The sequence below is a fragment of the Phalacrocorax carbo genome, chromosome 3 (assembly GCF_963921805.1).
Source record: "Phalacrocorax carbo chromosome 3, bPhaCar2.1, whole genome shotgun sequence".
Classification (NCBI taxonomy): domain Eukaryota; kingdom Metazoa; phylum Chordata; class Aves; order Suliformes; family Phalacrocoracidae; genus Phalacrocorax; species Phalacrocorax carbo.
The window spans coordinates 104,663,721-104,682,619 of record NC_087515.1 but is presented as its reverse complement, the minus strand read 5'-3'; the positions used below and the strand labels follow the sequence as shown (position 1 = coordinate 104,682,619).

Genomic DNA, 18,899 nt, shown 5'->3' with positions numbered 1-18,899 from the left:
AAATTCAAAAAGGTTTGTTTCATCTAATTATTATTAGTCTAACTAATAATACTTTTATTTCCTCCACAGATGAAAAATCCGGTTCTGCCTGCTTTGCATTAATTCTGCAAACACTGATGTTCATCTTTTTAAGCCTGCTGACACTTATATCGATCCAAAGCTGGATTAAAAATGTGATCATCTATACGTACACATCCATTCAAGATCCAGAGCTATATAATTGTGCTTTAATGAGGAAGAAAAAAATCTTGAACAGCTTTGGATACTCTAATTGTATTATGGACATAAAATAAATAGTGAGGCAATGTCACCTGTATCTTTTATAAACTAATTCCATTTGGATGGACTGTATGAATGATTTACAAAAAATCTTTAAGAAAAGGTAAACAAATCTCTTCTTCCTTTTCTATGTATTGGAAAACAAACCAACAATCAGCTATATAACATGGAAATTAACTGAAGAGCTTAAAGAAGGTTTAGAAACATGAGGCATATAAGTAATAGAATTAATATTACTGTATCTAATAAATATAAGCCATATAACATAATTGCTATAATGTAATATCTCTAATATACATATTTTATAGATATATCACATTATTTTATCTCTGCATTTAGATTCTACTTGTTCTAGCATTTCCATTGCTTTACTTAAAAAAAGTCCATCCAGTTTTTACTGTAATCATGCTGGAACTGCTTCTAACCTTGCTGATATGTCTGGAGAGGGTAATCCAGACCTATGCACCACACACTAAAATCTTTCAAGAATCATCAGACTGAAATTATTTTCCTTATTCTCACTCTCTTTCTAGTTTTTGCAGTGCTTGTATATGCTTTTCTATGCTCTTCACTAGGATGATATTTGGCTTATTTTACAGGAAATATTCCTTTAAGTGAAAAACCAATCATAATTATCAGACTGAGCTAATAGAATATGTGTCTTCTAGCACAGAATTACTGTACAAAGCTATTGACATGATGCCAGATACAATAAAAGGGAGCAATTATTTTAAAAAGTCACATTTTAAGATGATACACCTCTAGATCATAAATTTTAAGCAGGGAACAACTTCACATTTAAAAACACAGCTGATTTTAGCAGATTACAGCATGCACTACATTTAGTATGGCTCTAATGTCGCTATGGTAACTGTTCCAGCTTAAATATAGCTCAATGTGTAGCTTCATTCTAAATTATCCAATAATCTTTTAAACATTTCTTATAAAACTTGCCATAGGTTCTCCAAACTTTTATCAGTGGTCCTGTACTGATCCTGTACTGGTATAAGTGATACCAGTACCGTTTAATATCTTCATCAATGACATACACGGTGGGATCGAGTGCACCCTCAGCAGGTTTGCAGAAGATACCGAGCTTAGAAGTGCTGTTGACATGCCTGAGGGATGGGATGCCATCCAGAGGGACCTGGACAAGCTCAAGAAGTGGGCCTGTGTGAACCTCATGAGGTTCAACAAGACCAGGTGGAAGGTCCTGCACCTGGGCTGGGGCAACCTCCCATTTCAATATGGACTGGGGGATGAAGAGATTGAAAGCAGCCCTGCAGAGAAGGACTTGGAGGTACTCAAAAGGCTGGACATGAGCTGTCAATATACCCTTGCAACCCAGAAGGCCAACTGTATCTTTGGCTGCATCAAAAGAAGCATGGCCAGCAGGCTGAGGGAGGTGATTCTGCCTTTCTACTCCACTCTGGTGAGACCCCACCTGCAGTGCTGTGTCCAGCTCTGGAGCCCTCAGCACAGGAAAGACACGGACCTGTTGGCATGAGTGAGAGGATGACCTCAAAAATTCCCAGAGGGATGGAACACCACTCCCATGAAGAAAGGCTGAGAGAGTTGGAGCTGTTCGGTCTGGAGAAGAGAAGGCTCTGGGGAGACCTTACAGCAGCCTTTAAGTACTTAAAGATTGGGACAAACTTTTTTAGCAGGGCCTGTTGTGACAGAACAAGGGGTAATGGTTTTAAGCTAAAAGAGGGTAGGTTCAGACTAGATATAAGAAAGAACTTTTTTACAATGAGGGTGGTGAAACACTGGCACAGGTTGCCCAGAGAGGTGGTAGATGCCCCATCCCTAGAAATAGTCAAGGCCAGGTTGGACGGGGCTCTGAGCAACCTGATCTAGTTGAAGATGTCCCTGTTCACTGCAGGGGGGTTGGACTAGATGACCTCTAAAGGTCCCTTCCAGCCCAAACCATTCTATGCTTTTATGATTCTAAGATTAGAGTACAAGCTTATACTTAATGAGGGCAAGAATATGTTCTTATTCATACGAACATATGTATATTCAAATTCAGTATCAGATTAATTTCTTGCGATGAAGTTGCAATTATATTGTTAGGTGTCTACTATAGCCTCATACACAGAACTAAATGGACAGATTTTTGTGTTCTGCAGCAAGCCTCCATTAGTTCTTCCCCTTCAAGATTTCAGCTTCTGGTCCTTAGAAACCATTGGCATTGATGGCTGTTGTGCATGTCTGCACATGACAGACAGGCAAATGGCGTGCTCACATATCGTACTTCAGATGGTCAGTCATGAGCACGTAATTTGATACAAAGCTGCTTCACTGCTTGCTGTTACAAAACTTTTGGTCATGTGGAAATGGTAGACAGTAATCTTGTGATACAGATCTAGAAGTATCTTCAAAACACAGTTTTTACATATTTGCCAAGCAAAGTTGCCACACATTTTTATTTGACAGGGTTTTTCAACATATCAGATACTACCTAGAACTTCATAATCACTAATATATTGTGCTGCCTGGCCTGTCATGACATTAAAGTAATAGTGAGAATGCTTCAGATCTCCAAAAGGCATTCTGAAGGTAATAACCATCAGTCATTTGCGAGCAGCAGATCTATATTTTTCTAGGCTACATTTTATAGCAATGGCACATATGTCAAGCACAAGACATTCTCAGAGATGAAAAAACCAAAAAAAACCCTGCATATCTAGCATGCAGAGAAATCATGATAAAAACTGTTCTGCAATTTAATCCATTCCCATAGACAGAACTATCTTTTACTTAGTACAGAGAATGTAAATTTAGTATCATAATTACTAAGCCCTAATATTGCTAAGCAGTTTTAACAACAGCCAACATAAAATAATAATACTTGCATACATGGGTACATGTAGTAAGACTGTATTACACCCTATTAGAATAAGATGGTATCTATTTGCTGTCTATATATTCCTGGTTTACTGTGAGGCTGAGTTTTGCTGGAGTACATTGTTGGAGTACAATATCATAATAAGCCATCCAAGACACAACATCAGAACATGTTCTCATACCAAGTTCAAATACATAACACCAATATATGCTCACTGCTACGATGCCTGACAAATATAACTCTTGAAGATGGAGGAAAATAAGAGGAATGATCAAGATTTGGAAAGAAGCAGAAGCAAACTACTTTTTTTTTAAATTTCTGGAGGGTGAAAGGGACCAAAGGAGAATTCATAAGAAAATGTTCATTACTAACAGGTAGAAAATATCTTAAATATCTTTTAATATCTTTTCAAAATACTCACCAAAAAAGCAAAAGAGAAACTGAGATCTTTACAAGATCTCTGACTTACCATATTGAAGGTGCTTCTGTTCCACTGATCTCTAAGAAGTCATATCCTTCCTCTAACTGGAAGTCAGTAAAGACCAAAGCAATGGTATCTCCTGGTTCAGCCAATATGGTCCAGGTGCAATCAGCATTATTTTCATACTCGGAAGGGAAGTGAGGACTTGAAATAGTTCCGCTTGTCCCACGTAATGTCCCTCCACAAGCTCCTTCAGCTGATGAACAGAATATCAATTACTAGTGGAGCTGCACTTCAAACAAGTGAAGCATCATCCTTGCTTCTGCCATAGCAAACACAGCTCTTCCCTTCCGTGCGTAGAATACCCACAAACACATGCACACAGACCAACAAAATACTATCCAGGTGAAAGGAATAGAACACTTTCTGGCCATTAGGCTGGAGACCTTTGGTTTGGGTTTTTTGACTTTTTTTTCCTTTTTGACGACACCTTAGTGCCAGGCTGAACAAGGATAAGGTTAGCAGAGACACCTAGTATGAGCTGATTTGGAGAGCTTGTACTTTGGCTCTGTGAAAGTGTCCACAGAAGAAGCCTAAGAATGAACTGGGCACAGAAGCACAGAAATACAGTTAGTGTCTCCTTGATATAAATTTTAAAATATGTATTTCTTTCTAAATATCTGTCTCATTTCTCATAACTAAAAAAAATAAAACTGCATGAAAAAAAAATATTCTTAGATATTTAAATGCTGTCCTAAACTAGGAAGCATTAATAAAATCATACTAACCATTCTCACATTTTTTTTTCTGAATCAGGATGTTTACAGATGGCAAATGAATTCAGAATGTTTTGTTGCCAGGTGGACCTTCCAAGGTTCACACATCATCAGTTAATAACATATATTTTTTAAAGGTTATTAACCAAATTTTTAAAAATACAGAGGATAGGAATTTCCTGCTAAGCCTGGAATGTTGTTTAATATGTTGCCAAAGGATTAGGCAGACTTGTACTCTTTCTTACCCCATAGGGCTTCACTGAAAGGTTTAAAGATATGCTGATTATTATTAGTGTTGGGTATTAAAACATATAATTAAAAACAAAAAAACCAACATGTCATCCATACAGTTCATTGGAATAAAAAATTATAAAACACCAAAAACCACATGATGAATTTTTAAAGTGGCTACGAAAGCTACAGCAATAGCAATTAAAAATATTTCTGCATAGGTGGATGATCAGAAGCATTTAATTTTTATCTGTTTTGCCATCTTTAGTTACTGCTATTATCATTAGGTATTATTTGCATACTATAAGTGCATGTGGAGATTTAAAACCAAATAGCTTGACAAGGTGCATGACACAAGGACCTTACAGTCCAATTAGGATAATAACTGAATACCTCATTAGGATAAGAGAGAGGGGTAGGAGTAGAGCTGCTCTTCTCAATCACAGTTTAAAGCCTGTCAGTGAAAGTGAGTTTTAAAGGAAGATTTGAAGGAAGAAGGATTCATTTGAATCAAAGGAAGAGGAGTACTGTGGCTGGACATTAAAAAAAAAAAGACGACTGTTAAAAGAAGATCAATAGCTAATAAGGGACTGAAATAAAAGGAAGAATTGGGAGAAAGGCAGAAACAGAATCATTTCTTTGACAATTAAGTATTGCATGGACCATTAATTTGAGTAAAAAGAGAAGACAAAGCTGCTGAAGAGATTCGAACAGGTAGTTACCTTTACTCTTCTATATGCAAAGTAAATTTTGACATAAAGAAATGTAACATAACTTTGGCTAGCAAAGCCTTAATGAGTTTCGTAATTTCTTGGCATTCAAATTTCCCAGTGGAGGGCAGGTCTTTTCGATAAATTTCATATTGTACTTTCTGGATCCTGTTATTTATGTGTTCCTCTTTTTTAAATGAAGGAGTTTTAGTGGTACAATAGATCTATGCTCCTAAAAGATTTATTTTTGTTGGTGACATTGGGCCATTTCTGTGATTCCTCCCTCAATTCCTGTTTTTTTCTACAGTGCATATTGAAAGGACCATTGTGCCTCTGAGTGATGAAAGGGGAAAGGACAGGAAAATTAAAGAACTCACAGATAAAACCAAGGATCAGAGTCAAAATTCCTGGTGCAAAATACATGCAAAGGTTACAATATTTTAAAAACTGTTGTAAATCTATAACAAATCAGAAAGGTTTGTTATCCAATAATATCTAGAAAGACCTTTTTTTTTTCCTTTTCTTTTTAAACTGTATAGCTTTCAAGCACTTAAATTCAGATCATCATCTAACCCAGCAAAGAAAAGATATTTAACTTGATACATCCTGTGACAATACTTCAGTACAGAAACTAACACTGAGTTGTTAATTTCCATGGTGGTCATCATCAGTATCAGAGTTTGAATGAATCATCAAAAACCAAAACCTGATGATTTCCACCCTCTCTTTTGTTTTCGGGCTTTCTACTTGTTCACATTTTGTCATAACAGTGTGGGAATTTTATTTTTTTTTTAAATCCAGATGTAAGAGTATGAGTTCCAGCTAACAATGCATACAGGTTCTATCTGTATTCTTGAAAGCACATAGGCTTTTCCCATCCAGGGTAACCAGCAAGATGTGCAAAATCTTAAGTCAGCCATTAACTCTTGGTACTAGCCGCTTGCTGTTAAATTTTGTTATGACAACATTCTCAATGACACCATCTCCCACTGTGTTTATACTGACATTAAGTAACATGTTAGTGGTAATTACAATGCTAGTCAGTGTTTCTGCTGCAGAGCCCTTGAATAAGCTTTGAGCTCTAAAGCTTTGAATTTTACAGCTGACAAGGAAGGCTTATGTAGTTGATTATTTCTGGCACTCACATGCAAAAATCTAAATTTATACGCTGTGCATTACCAATGAAAGCCAAAGGGACTCAGGCTACTACAGATATCTGCCCAGAGGGATGCACAGCTTTTTAATCTATTCGTAACACCATTTCTAAGAGGTTTGTGAGAACCCAAGTTAGCTGAGAAATGGAAAGGGAACATCAGTCAGGGCAGACCACAGAGACTAACTCAGACCAGAGAGTCAGTATTTTCTCTCTGACAGATGTGGATGTGTTAGGGAAAGACCAGCAACAGCAGCTGCACAGAATGATCTTTCCTCTGACATATTTCCCATGGTTTAGGGACTTCATTATAGGTAGCAGCCAGGCTAAAGCAACCAGACTGTTGAACACTGAAACGTAATAAATTGCCTAAGAATGAGCACAGGCAGGCAGGATGTGACCACACTACTCAGAGGATAGAAGATATAAACTGTCTGGACATAACACTGTGTTTCACCAGCTGGCCCCAAAGCTAGCTGGCCTCCCTGAACTGATCATCCTTCTTGGCCATGGGCTTCTCTATGTCATGCTTTTGAGAGAGCTAGAACAGTGCTCGAGAATCTTAATGCATCGCTGTGCTTAGAGTAATTTGATAGCAGATAGTGCCTCAGGCTTCATGAATTCAAACTCTAAGTGATTAACAAATTGCATTTTAAAATGTGCAAGTAATTAATTTCAAGCACATGGTTATTTTCAAGTTGTAAGCAACTGCACAAAGTGCTGTTTGTATCAGCATAAATGACTACTTGAAGTATAAAGCTACAAACATTTGGATCTCTTAATAGTCAGGAATTAAGTGCTCTGAATTTAGAGAATATGCATCTTAAAGTACACACACAGCACATATGGATGGCACCACTTGACAAATACATATATACTGTATAGCTGTGTAGCTTAGATAAAAGAGATAAACATATCCATTAAGTTAATGTTTGTAAAAATCAAATCACTGAGGAACCATAGCAGTCAATGAAAAATCTTACATTTTTCTTCAAACTAGAAAGAGTTATTTCACCAAAAATAACATCTGACAATTTTGGTAAGCTGTGTTTTGCATAAATGAGATCTTGCTACAAGTGAGATGCAAGCACTACTAAGCAGATATCCAAGGACGGGGTAAGAACAGAAACAGTATCATAGAAAACTTCCTTATTTAAATTGGTTTAGATATCTTTTGAACATTCAGTAATTTTTACTGGACTTTCCTCTCCTCCCACATGAATGCATTCCAGAGTGCAATGTTCTGTATTCTATATGCCTTTTTCATACAAAAACTAATAAAACATTTATGCAAGTGAAAAATGTTTATCGCATAATGACAAAAAAAAAATTAAAACCCATCTAACCTTTCAAAATTAATTTAGATTCTGATTTTAAATTATCAGAATTGGCTATTCAATTTTAATTTATACTGAAACATCCTCATTTGAAAGATCATTTTACTAAATTACTATTGCAATATAACTGATAAAAACATAGCTGTGTCTTGCAGTACAAAACTTATAGTAATAAAGTTTTTCCTTGTTATATCTTTCGTAGTCATTGACTTACCTCTTTATTACTAGGAACAGAACAGATGCAATTAAAAACTTGAATGATATTTTATAAATCAAATGACATCAAATGACATATTGTCATTTCGAGTCACATTTTGTAAGTCTTATCAGTTAAAGAAAATTGCAGCTTTAGAGGGTTCTGAATGAACCTTGGGCATACATTATTTACCATGTGTTATTAAAAACATCACTGAAATAATTCTTTCTTTATTGAGATTGGAAAGCAGCCCCATGGAGAGAGATCTGGGGGTTTGGATTGATGGCAAGTTGAATACGAGTCAACAGTGTGCCCTGGCAGCCGGAAGTGGCAACTCTGTCCTGGGGTGCATCAAGCACAGCATAGCTGGCCTCCTAGGTCAAGGGAGGTGATTGTCCCACTCAACATCACACTTCCGCAGCCCCACCTCAAGTACCATGTGCAGTTTTGGGCACCTCAGTATAACAAGGACACCAAACCATTAGAGTGAGTCCAGAGGACAGTGACCAAGATGGTGAAAGGTCTCAAGGACAAGACTTGCAAGAAGTGGCTGAGGTAATTTGGTTTGTTCAGCTTGGCAAAGAGAAGGCTGAGGGGTGGGTGCCCTCATCGCAGTCTACACCTTCCTCAGGCGGGGCAACAGAAGAGGAGGTGCTGATCTCCTCTCGCTGGTGACCAGCAACAGGACATGAGGAAATGGAATGAAGCCATGTCAGGGGGAGTTCAGGCTGCACATTAGAAAAAAGTTGTTCACTGAGAGGGTGGTCAGTCACTGGAGCAGGGTCCCCAGGGAAGCGGTAATGGCACCAAGCCTGTCAGAGTTCAAGGAGCATCTGGATGACTCTCTTAGTCATATGGCTTAGTTTTAGGGAGTCCTGCAAGGAGTAGGGAGTTGGACTCAATGATCCTTATGGGTCCCTTCCAACTTGAGATATCCATTGATTTACTCAATTTTTTATTAAGTGGTATTTTTCTGTAGTTCATTTGTGAAAAAGTAGACAATTGTACCTTGTTTAATAACATTCTTCAGTACTGAAAACCCACCTATGATATAATAATGAATTACTACTGTCACAGATATATGCTTGGGATATTTTGGAAATGGTTATTATGAGGAGTTAGTTAAATGACATTTTGAAATAAGACTTTAAAATTACCATTTTAAAATGCCTTACTGATAAAAACCTAAAAACAAACCATAATATATCAATGCCAAGTTTAAAAATAAATTTTAGTGTGTCAATGCCAACTGTCAAGCTGCTAAACTTCCAGATTCATAAAGACCAAAAAGATCACTAAGTGTTACAATGGTGTAACATTACACATTCATCAGACAACTTCTTGATCCAACTCGCAGCTGCTCTTTAACCATCAAAATGTTCACCTTTACTTTCTAATCTTCTTTAATTTTTTTAGTTTTATATAGACTTTATTTTGAATAGGTAAAAGCTAACACCTGTGCTACTTTTCTGTGTTTTAAAAAATAGACACTAGTCAGAAGGCTGTTTGTTTTGTCTTCTATCATCACTTGAATCCAGATGTACTGCATACCAGATAAGTTCTCTAATCATTTTGTCTCCCTTTCACAAATTCTTCTCTTGCTGTTGATCAACTTCACATAAATTAAATACTCATTAGACCATGCATCTAAGATGATTTTTATTTCTCTCTCCAGGGCTTTCAAAGGACACTTCAAAATAATTTGGATTGCTCTCTAAGTAGAATGGGATTTATTTTGTTTAAATTTCAGAAATTATTGTGGTTTAGGAAAATAGTGTCTATTTTATATATGTTGAAAAGTCAGATTTCTCACTCCAAGTTAATAGTATGTACGAAATAGAAACACACAAATTGTTGCAATTTGTTTAGGCACCTGTGGGTATCCATTGCAGCTGTAGCACTACTTTGAACATTCCAGCTTTGAAGGTTCAGTAAGCTTAATCTATGCAGTCCCCAGTGTCTAGTGAGGTTCTCCCGTAGTTATTGGCCCTGACAATACTGGACTCAGTGGGGTAGTCTTGTACTTCCTGGAGTCTGAGACTGGTCCGTTTTTCCTTTTTAGACATTGTGCTTAATTTCATAGCATTTCACAATTCTTATTAATTCTATCATATCAGTTTGTTATATTACAAAGACCTATTCCCCCTCCATTCATTCTGGAGAGGAAATCTAATCTATTTGTCAACAAAGTTATAAATTTCAAGTAAGACAGAAATAGTAATGGACAAAACATTTTCTAGTCTGGCAGAAAAGTTCAGTTATTAGCTGATAGTACATGCCTGAGCAAACTTAAAATCAAACACCTTACTTTGCCACCTTTTCCATGCAAAAACTTGTTCTAGCAGATAGCTAGATTAATAAGTTCAAAAATTATGCAACAGCCTGGAATCTCATACTCTCTCCCCCACAGAAATAAAAGAATGGTCTTCTGGATATCTTGGAAAGACCCTCTTCTTTTTAAATTAAGTATCCTAAACTGTTTTCCAGTGATATGATAACCTTTCCCTTAAGAAAATATTCTTATTTTAACACTGATAATGAACCCTTAAGATAACAGTCTACCAGAAATTAATAGTAAAGCCCTAATTTTTGGCAAAAAGAGAAAAGGCTTAATTCTTTAAGGGCAAATTAATGATTGCTGAAGATTTCACATATATTTTTTTTAATAATTCAGAAAGTTAATCCAGTTATTCCCAGAATTTGGTGTGCAGTTATGGAATACTTCATCTTTTTATGACTGAGGTTTGTTTTTAATTTTTAGTAAATTATTGCATCTTCCTCTGGCATTTACTTTGCTCATGTTCCTAAAGGTCAGACTGAAGTCCTCTTTTTCGTTCTTTGACTTTACTACATCTTTCTGGACACCTTTACTATGCTTCCATTGTACTTTTCATCTCATTTTTCACTTCTTGTTCCTCCCTTCCAGGCACCTTATTGCACAGATCCAGCTTTGAGCTGGCATCTTTTCATTTTTTTATCAGATCCCTGCATACCTACTGATATATGTTAGAACAAGAATACATAAACATAAATATATGCATGTGTGAATATATATACTTATACACACATACACACATGCACACACACACGTATATAAAAGAAAATACTTGTAGCTGTGTCTATGTCTCTGTTGGGTGTGATGTACTCAGTCCAGCACTACTGTGTAAGAAATTATACAGTATAACCTATCTGGTTTTCCTGAAACACTTTTCTGACTTACTATTTCACCAGTCACAATGAATTTCATTCAAATTTAATCTCAATGTAAACATTGCAGCAATTCAGATTATTCTGAAAGTGAACAAAATTGCTCAGGCAGGAATCTGCCTTGTCACTCTAAAAATTAGATTTGGGAAATAATCTCACTTTATCCTGTAACACTACATCAATAAGCAGAATTGTTGGGAAATTTTCTTTTTCTTTCATTTTATTTTTTCTGCTTTTTTTATAAACATGGATAAATGATAGGATCAGGACATCTTTTTCTCTCCCTTACATTAATACAATCGTATTTGTCTGAACCTCAGAGACTGAGAAGAAATTTCATCAGAGAATTACTTTCTACCTCAGAAAGTATGGATAACACCAAAAAACATCAATTTGTCTTTGCTAGATGCTTTAACAATATCAGCTCTGAATCTCTGTATTTAGTTTATCCTACTCTATAGTGAATCACAAACTCTTCTTCCTTTCTCCCTTTATCTATTCTAAGAATACCTTCTTGATTATGTGTTCTTCACCAAATATTTCTCCAATACCATTTTTTAAATCTGGAACCTAATTAATTATTACTTGATCCTTTCGGACCTTTCTGACATACGATCTCTTTTACTGGTTTGTCTTCTTTACTTTCCCTTCAATAATTGGGTATCTTTTTAATGATAATATATTATATGTTCCTCTCCTCACAGTTATTTTCATTGTGAGAAAAAGCTTACCATTGTAATATCACTAATCCAATTTGTATTCCTAATGTTAGCTTCATAAAAATCCAGACTCATGCAAATATCATCAACTAGGGATTCTCAAAATTACTGAGAATTGAGAACCTAATTATATAAAGTTCATTTAGAAGTAGTCACATATCATAAATCAGCTATTAGTGGAGTTACTGCAGAGAATGAAATTAACTTTCAAAGCATTTCAGATTTGTACTGCAAAGAACTGCGACCTCAAGATAAAGAAGGCAAATGTTTTGGGTGACACTATTATGGTAGCCAAGATTGAGACAACAAAGGCCTTTTTAAATCTTGGGACAAAATGCAGAAGAACAGATTTTACATGGGCCATTGATTCTCCCTGTCAATTTTTGTAAGCCACCTATAGAATTTTTTGCAGAAACTCATGGTAAACTTCTTGATTAGCTTCTCATAGCAGAAAATTCCATGGTTGCTCTTATTTACCATAAGGAAAAACAGGACTAAATTTTAATAATTATCTCATCTATTCAAAATTTGCCTTTGAACTTTTCTTTGGGGTCTATTTTCTATTTTTGGCAAACTGTTTTCTATCTTTTCCAGTTTGTAAGTTGCCATATTTTTACACACCAAAAAAAATCATAGTTTATTGAAAGAAACAGAAGAAAAAAAAAAGATAATGCAAATTTATTGACAGTCAAATTATCTAAACTTTCTGCCATTGACTGCACCTTTTTTTCCTGTTTAGAGTTCATTCTAAGCCATCAATGAATCTGCAGTACAGTTCAGCTCCACTACCCTCCACATGGCTATACTTTGAAGAGGGAACCTCTGGAACTGAGTAGCAGCCAGAGAAACAAAATGGCGGGTACAAGAACCAAAGCTCCCTATATCCTCCTGGAGGCTGAGAAATTCACTAGAATTTTTTTCTAGCTGAAACAGCATTTTTGCAGTTAGACAATGTTTAAATTACTGGACATCAGCTTCTTAATGCTTCTGAAAATATTAAGCAACAAAATTGCAGGAAATAGTAATTTGCCAGCATCAGCAAAGCTAGGGAAACATTCCGTGGAGAACAAGGTTATTATGATTTTTTTTAGTATATAAACCATGTAGGTTTATTTAACTCTGCTATATTATCTCGCATGGATGACATGAAATTACTTCACGATGACAAGAAAGAAGAATACCATCTGGAAGCAAAACTATAACAAAAGGTGCTTTCATGGAAAAGACCAAGATTCTTAGAGAAACAATAGGGGCACATTCTTGCTGGAAGACAGAGTGAATGGAAAGGGCTACCTCATGGCATATGTTCCAGACTGATAAAATGAAATAAAATGAGGAATGTCTAAAATCCCTCATCAAATCCACATTCCACGTGAACTCTAAAAATCCACTGAGGCAATGGCTCAGCTCACATAAATCATTAACTGTTAAATAACTTTTCTGTTATGGTTCTCATTTCTTGGCAGATGGTACACAGAATTCTTTGGATTTCATGTAAGTTCTACACAGGGTTTAGGACCCCACTTGAGTTTGTATCTATAGGCTAAATTTACAGAGTTACAAATGCTGAATAAATTTTTGATTTTGTTAGAGATGTTTGTATGGAGCAAACACCACCAAAACGGGCAGTATCCACAGAAATGGAACAAATATTTAGTAGACACTGATGATACCATGAACTTACGGCATGTATATTTTTCTGAAACCTGTTTATTATTTCTTATCAGAAGGACAAAAAAAAAACATCCAAGATCAGACAACTGAAAGACTAGAAAAATTTTGGTTTCTTCCTGGTTTTGAAGCACTAGTAAAAGAAATCTTTGTTGCATACTGGTTGAAATAAAGTACAAACAACAGACATGACCCAAATCTCTGTTGGTTTTCTGATTATTAACTCTTGTATTTCTTCTGGAGCACAGAAATATATAAAATATTTCTTTGCTGTAAGGAATTACATTATAAGACCCTCCAGTCACAAGAAACCTTCACAAATTATTACAGAAGACAACTATCTCTTGTTGCTTACCCATGTGGGTACCAATAATACTGCCAATGGAGAATTTGAGCAGTAAAGAGTGTCCACAGAGCTTGGGATTAGGGTAAAAAGCACAGGAGACCAGAGGGGTTCTCCTTAACACCAGGGAGAAAGCTCAGGCAGGAACATCAGACTCCTGCAGAACAACACTTGATGAAGTATCTGGTGCTGGGCAACAGGGCTTTGACTTCTTTGACCACAGTATCCTCTTCAAGGAGTGAGGGCAGCAGGGGAGACATGGGATCTGCTGTACAGAGCAACAGGTTTGCTGACCTAGTGAGGAGACCTGTAAACTAAGTTTGTCAGGGATGCAGGCCAAAACCTACAGGTAAGTGGAAGAACAGGCCCAGGGAAGAATACAGGGGACAGGGCAATGAATGTTTCTCTCCCCCTCCGAAAGCAAAATGACTGGAAGCCCAGCTGAAGTGTCTGTGCACAAAAATGCACTGCGTGGGAAGCAAATCGGACAAAGTGGAAGTGCATGTACAGTCACAGAACTGTGGCATCATCGAGATTATAGTGACTTAGTGGGACAGCTCATCTGACTGGAGGGCTGCAATGGATAGACACAGGCTCCCAGGAAAAGCAGGAAGAAAAGGAGAGGCGGCACCCTGCACAAAGTAGGATCTCGAGTGAACAAAGCTCTGTTGCACAACCAGCAACAGCTCATTGAGCTCCTGTGGGCTAGAATGAGAATGGGAAGCCAAGGAGGTCATTATGGTGAATATCTGCTACAGACCACCTGATCAAGAAGTGGTCAAAACCTTTAAACATTTAGAATTTTCCCAATCACAGGCTCTGGTTCTCAAGGGAGACTTTAATAATCCTAACATCTGTGTGGATGGCAGCATAGCAGAGGACAAGTAGCCCACTAGATTTCTGAGATTATTGGGAAGAATTTTTTAAATGCAGACACTAGCCAGGCCAACTAGGTGTAGGAAAAAAGAACCATTCAAATAAATGATCTTCAACAGCAGCTGTCGTTACAATAACCATGAGCTGAAGATCCTGAGGGAAGTAAGGAAGGCAAGTAGTAGGATAAATTCCTTGGACTTCAGCAGAGCAGATTTCAATTTATTTATGAAGTGGTAGGGAGGCTCTCTCCGGCTGTCCTGAAGGGGTAAGGGGCCCAGGATGCTCCAAGCTCAAGAATGTTGCATCTATTTATGTACATAAACGAGTAGGCATAGCAGGAGACTGCTGGGGCTGAACAGGAAATTCCTGACTGAGGTGTTTTAACTGAAATGCAAAAAAAAAAAAAAAATTTAAAAAAAGCCCCAAACCTCAAACCCAAAACTGTACAAAATGTGAAAGCAGGGACAGGCTCGAATATATAAGTGTTGCTCAGGAACACAGGGATAGAAGGAAGAAGGCCAAAGCTCAAATGAAATGAAACTGGTGAGGAATGTGAAGAGCAGTCATTCTAGAAGCCATTCTATAGGTATATCAACAACAAAAGGAACAGGGAGGACACAGCAGCCTGCTGCTCAGTGGGGTAAGTGACCTTGTGATGAAGACATGGAAAGGGCTGAGGCACTCAATGGCCTCTTTGCTTCCCTTTTCATTAGGAAAAGCTGCCCTCAGGCCTCCCAATTCTCAATAAAATCGAGAAGTCTTGCAAACAAAAGTTGCAGTCACAGAACATGAGAAACAATACAAGGAACTATAGAAGTGTGCACCTGAAAGATCTTGGTGTGCCACAGGGTGAGGCTGCTCTGTATCATCTTTGAAAGGTTGTGACAATCAAGTGTGATTCCCAATGACTGGAAAAAAGATAATTTCTCATTTCTAATTTTCAAAAAAAGCAAGGATCTTAGCAACTGTATATCTGTCAAGTTCACCTCAGACCTCCAGAAAATTATGGTGAAAGTGTCTACAAAAACCATTCCCAAGCACACAAAGCACAAAAAGGTGAACAGGAACTGCCAGCTTTTGCCAGTGCAAATCATCCTTGGCTACCTGACTGCTTTCTTTGATGAAAGGTTTTAGCCTGCCATTAATAAAGTTTTCACAACACAGTTCCCCGCTATATCCTTGTAGTCAAATTGAGGGCATATAGACTGGATGGGTGGACTACTACATGAGTGAAAAACTATATGGACCATCAGGCTCAGACAGCAGAGGCCAATTTTTTTAAGTCGAGCTAGTGGTCAGTAACTTGCAGCATTACTCAGGGATTCAAACTGGGCCTGAATTTATATATCTTCACCACAAGCCTGGAGAATGGGATTGAATGGACCCTGACAAGGTTCGCAGATGGCACCCTGAAGCGCAGGACTGCCATACAGACAGGCTTTGATAACAAGCTTTGACAAGCTTAAAGAATGACAGGAATCTCATGAAATTCCAAAACACAAATGCAAACTCCTATACCTGGAACAGGATCATCCCATGCCAAAAATATTTGCTAGGTGGCAGCTCTGACAAAAGGACCTGAGGTCCTGGTGAAACACAAGCTGAGTCAGTGGTGCACTTTTGCAGCATTGAATGCTTACCTCATACTAGGTTGCACGAGCAAGAACATAGCCAACAGCTAAGAGAGAAAGGTAAAGAGAGTTCATCTACTTGACAGTCAGGAGGCCCCATCTCAAATGCTGTGTCCACCCTAGGGTCCCACAGTACAAAAGAGACACTGACATTGCCAGACTAGAACAAGTTCAGAGAAGGGCAACTAAAATGGTTAAGATGCTGAAGAACATGATGTATGAGACTAAGAATGAGGGAGATTTATTTTTCAGGCTGGACAAGAGTAGGTTATGAGAAAATCTAACTAACAACTACACTGTTTAGTTTAGGAAAGACGGAGTGAGAATCTTTTCATAGCTCCACAACAGGAAAAGAGGAAATGGACATAATCTATAAAAAGATAATTAGAATTGAACATGAGAATGAGGGCAGCTAGCCACTAGAACAGGTTTCCAGAGAGGCTTTAGAATCTCCATTCATGGAGATATTAAAATTTCAATTGGGCAAAGCCCTGAGGAACCTGACCAAACTTTGAAGTTATCCATGCTTTGAGTTGGACTCAGAGGGATTGGACCACCAGAGGTCCCCTTCAAAGATAACATGGTTGAAGAAGTCAAGCTTCCACTTCCTGGCAGAAAGTTTCCAAAAGCAGAAACTTGCAAGAGCATTTGCCAGGTCCTGCTGTCAAATTGCTATAGCTACCCCCCATGTAAATGAAAAGGAAAAAAGATCAGTAGGTAACATCCACCTCTGAATGTAAACTCTGGGGATTCATTGCTTCTCAATTGTGATTAGAGTTCTGAATGGTGCAGAGTTTTAGACAATATATTAGTACATCTCCATTTAGAAAATAAAAAAATAAGCAAAATAAATTTATTTAATCTGCAGTTTTAATATTGTCTTAATATTCTCTTATTATTTTAAAGATATTTCATTTCTTTATTCTTTACCTCTGCAAAAAGGAACTGGAAAATCCCATGATGCACCATTTCCAGGACTCACAATACATGTCAACATGGCATGGCCTTCTAGGATGTAACCAGAGATACAGCTATATCGGATTTTATCTCCAATGTTGAATCTTGTCCCATGAAGTACTCCTTTAGGTATTTCTCCTGGGTTGCCACAAGTATGACTAGGTAATACTGTCAAAGAAAGAAGGAAAAATGTTACAGTTAAAATCTGCAGAAAGAAGCAATATATACTTGTCAAACTATTGTAATTAAATAACTGGTTTTGTTATTAGTTTTCAAACAATATTCCTTATACAAATAAGATTAATTTAGACTATAGATTATACTTTTACAAAAGATTTCAGTTTATAACAGACATCATCTCTTTCAAAGCTATTTAAAAACTCAGTTCTTGGTTTAACAGCCCTTCAATGAAGTTTTTTACATATCTATTTTTCAAACAAAATATCCTATATATCTTGCTGTTTCTTCCAAAACTCAGAACAAAGTAAAAGAAATTTTTATTTAGCTTTTTTTTTTGCAAATATTGCAAAAATATTCATACAAAATCATTATGAATCCAAGCGGTAGAAGGCACTTTATGTACAGTTTTCCTTTTAGTTGATAGAATAGCAGTTTAAAATATTCCAATAATTAACTGGTCTCTGACAGTAAATTAAAGTCTAAAGTAGATGAAAAAAAATATTTTTATTTTCTGCTTATTTTCAAATTACTCCAGGTTCTAGAAAATAGATTACATCGATCCTTGTTAACAGAAACAGAAAATATGAAGGAAGCAATGACTAAGTACTGACATTGGTCTGATATGAATGGGCACACTTATTTTCTTTTTTATTGCAGCAAGTTACTATCATGTGTAAGCATTACTTATTTGGAAGAGATTATCAGTTAGTTTATAGATGATACTCCTCTGCATAGGTAAAGCAAAGTGTATGTTGGGGAGGAGAAAAATTGAATTGTTTTAATTCTCGATCTCATTTGAAAGCTATTAGTAGCATGCCATTCCTTTCACTGAAGTAGTACAAATTAAAATTGTTTAATTTCCTTTAGAGCAGAACATTTAAATGCAGAAAGCTGAAATACATCATGAATAGAGCTCAAAAGATAAGTGTGTTCAAAGAAATGTTGCTCTGAAAATCTTATATGTAATTCAGGTCTCGTTTTAGAAACCACATGCTCCATGGACTCATTCTTTCACCCTATACTTTTGTCTTTCCTTACTCTACCCATCTGCAGAATAAACATTACCATACTAACCTCACTAACCTGAATGTTGAGAGGATTAATTACTCAATACTTGCACATCCTCAGAGTGTTGTAAAGCATTATATCAATATATCAATGCTAATTAAGCCCCATTATACCATGTAAGTTCAATTATTGAATGCACACCCTTAATTCATTACTCAGTTAGTCACACTGGCATTCAAATGATCATAATTACACTTAAGTTACAACCAAAATTATATAGAAAATTTTTGAAAAGGCCAAAAAAATATAAATCTAAAACAATTAAGAGAGAGAAAACTTTCACTTACAGCATC

At 36.7% G+C, this 18,899-nt stretch overlaps 1 protein-coding gene across 1 annotated transcript in view; it reads right to left on the bottom strand.

Moving 5' to 3' along the window:
- Positions 1–18,899, bottom strand: part of CSMD1 (CUB and Sushi multiple domains 1) — a 1,235,979-nt gene that overhangs the window by 634,925 nt on the left and 582,155 nt on the right. Inside the window, exons 4-5 of the mRNA XM_064447944.1 lie at positions 17,332–17,526; positions 3,600–3,807 (exon numbers count right to left, since the gene is read on the bottom strand). Of these exons, the coding sequence (XP_064304014.1) occupies positions 3,600–3,807; positions 17,332–17,526 (403 nt within the window). The remainder of the gene's footprint in view (positions 1–3,599; positions 3,808–17,331; positions 17,527–18,899) is intronic.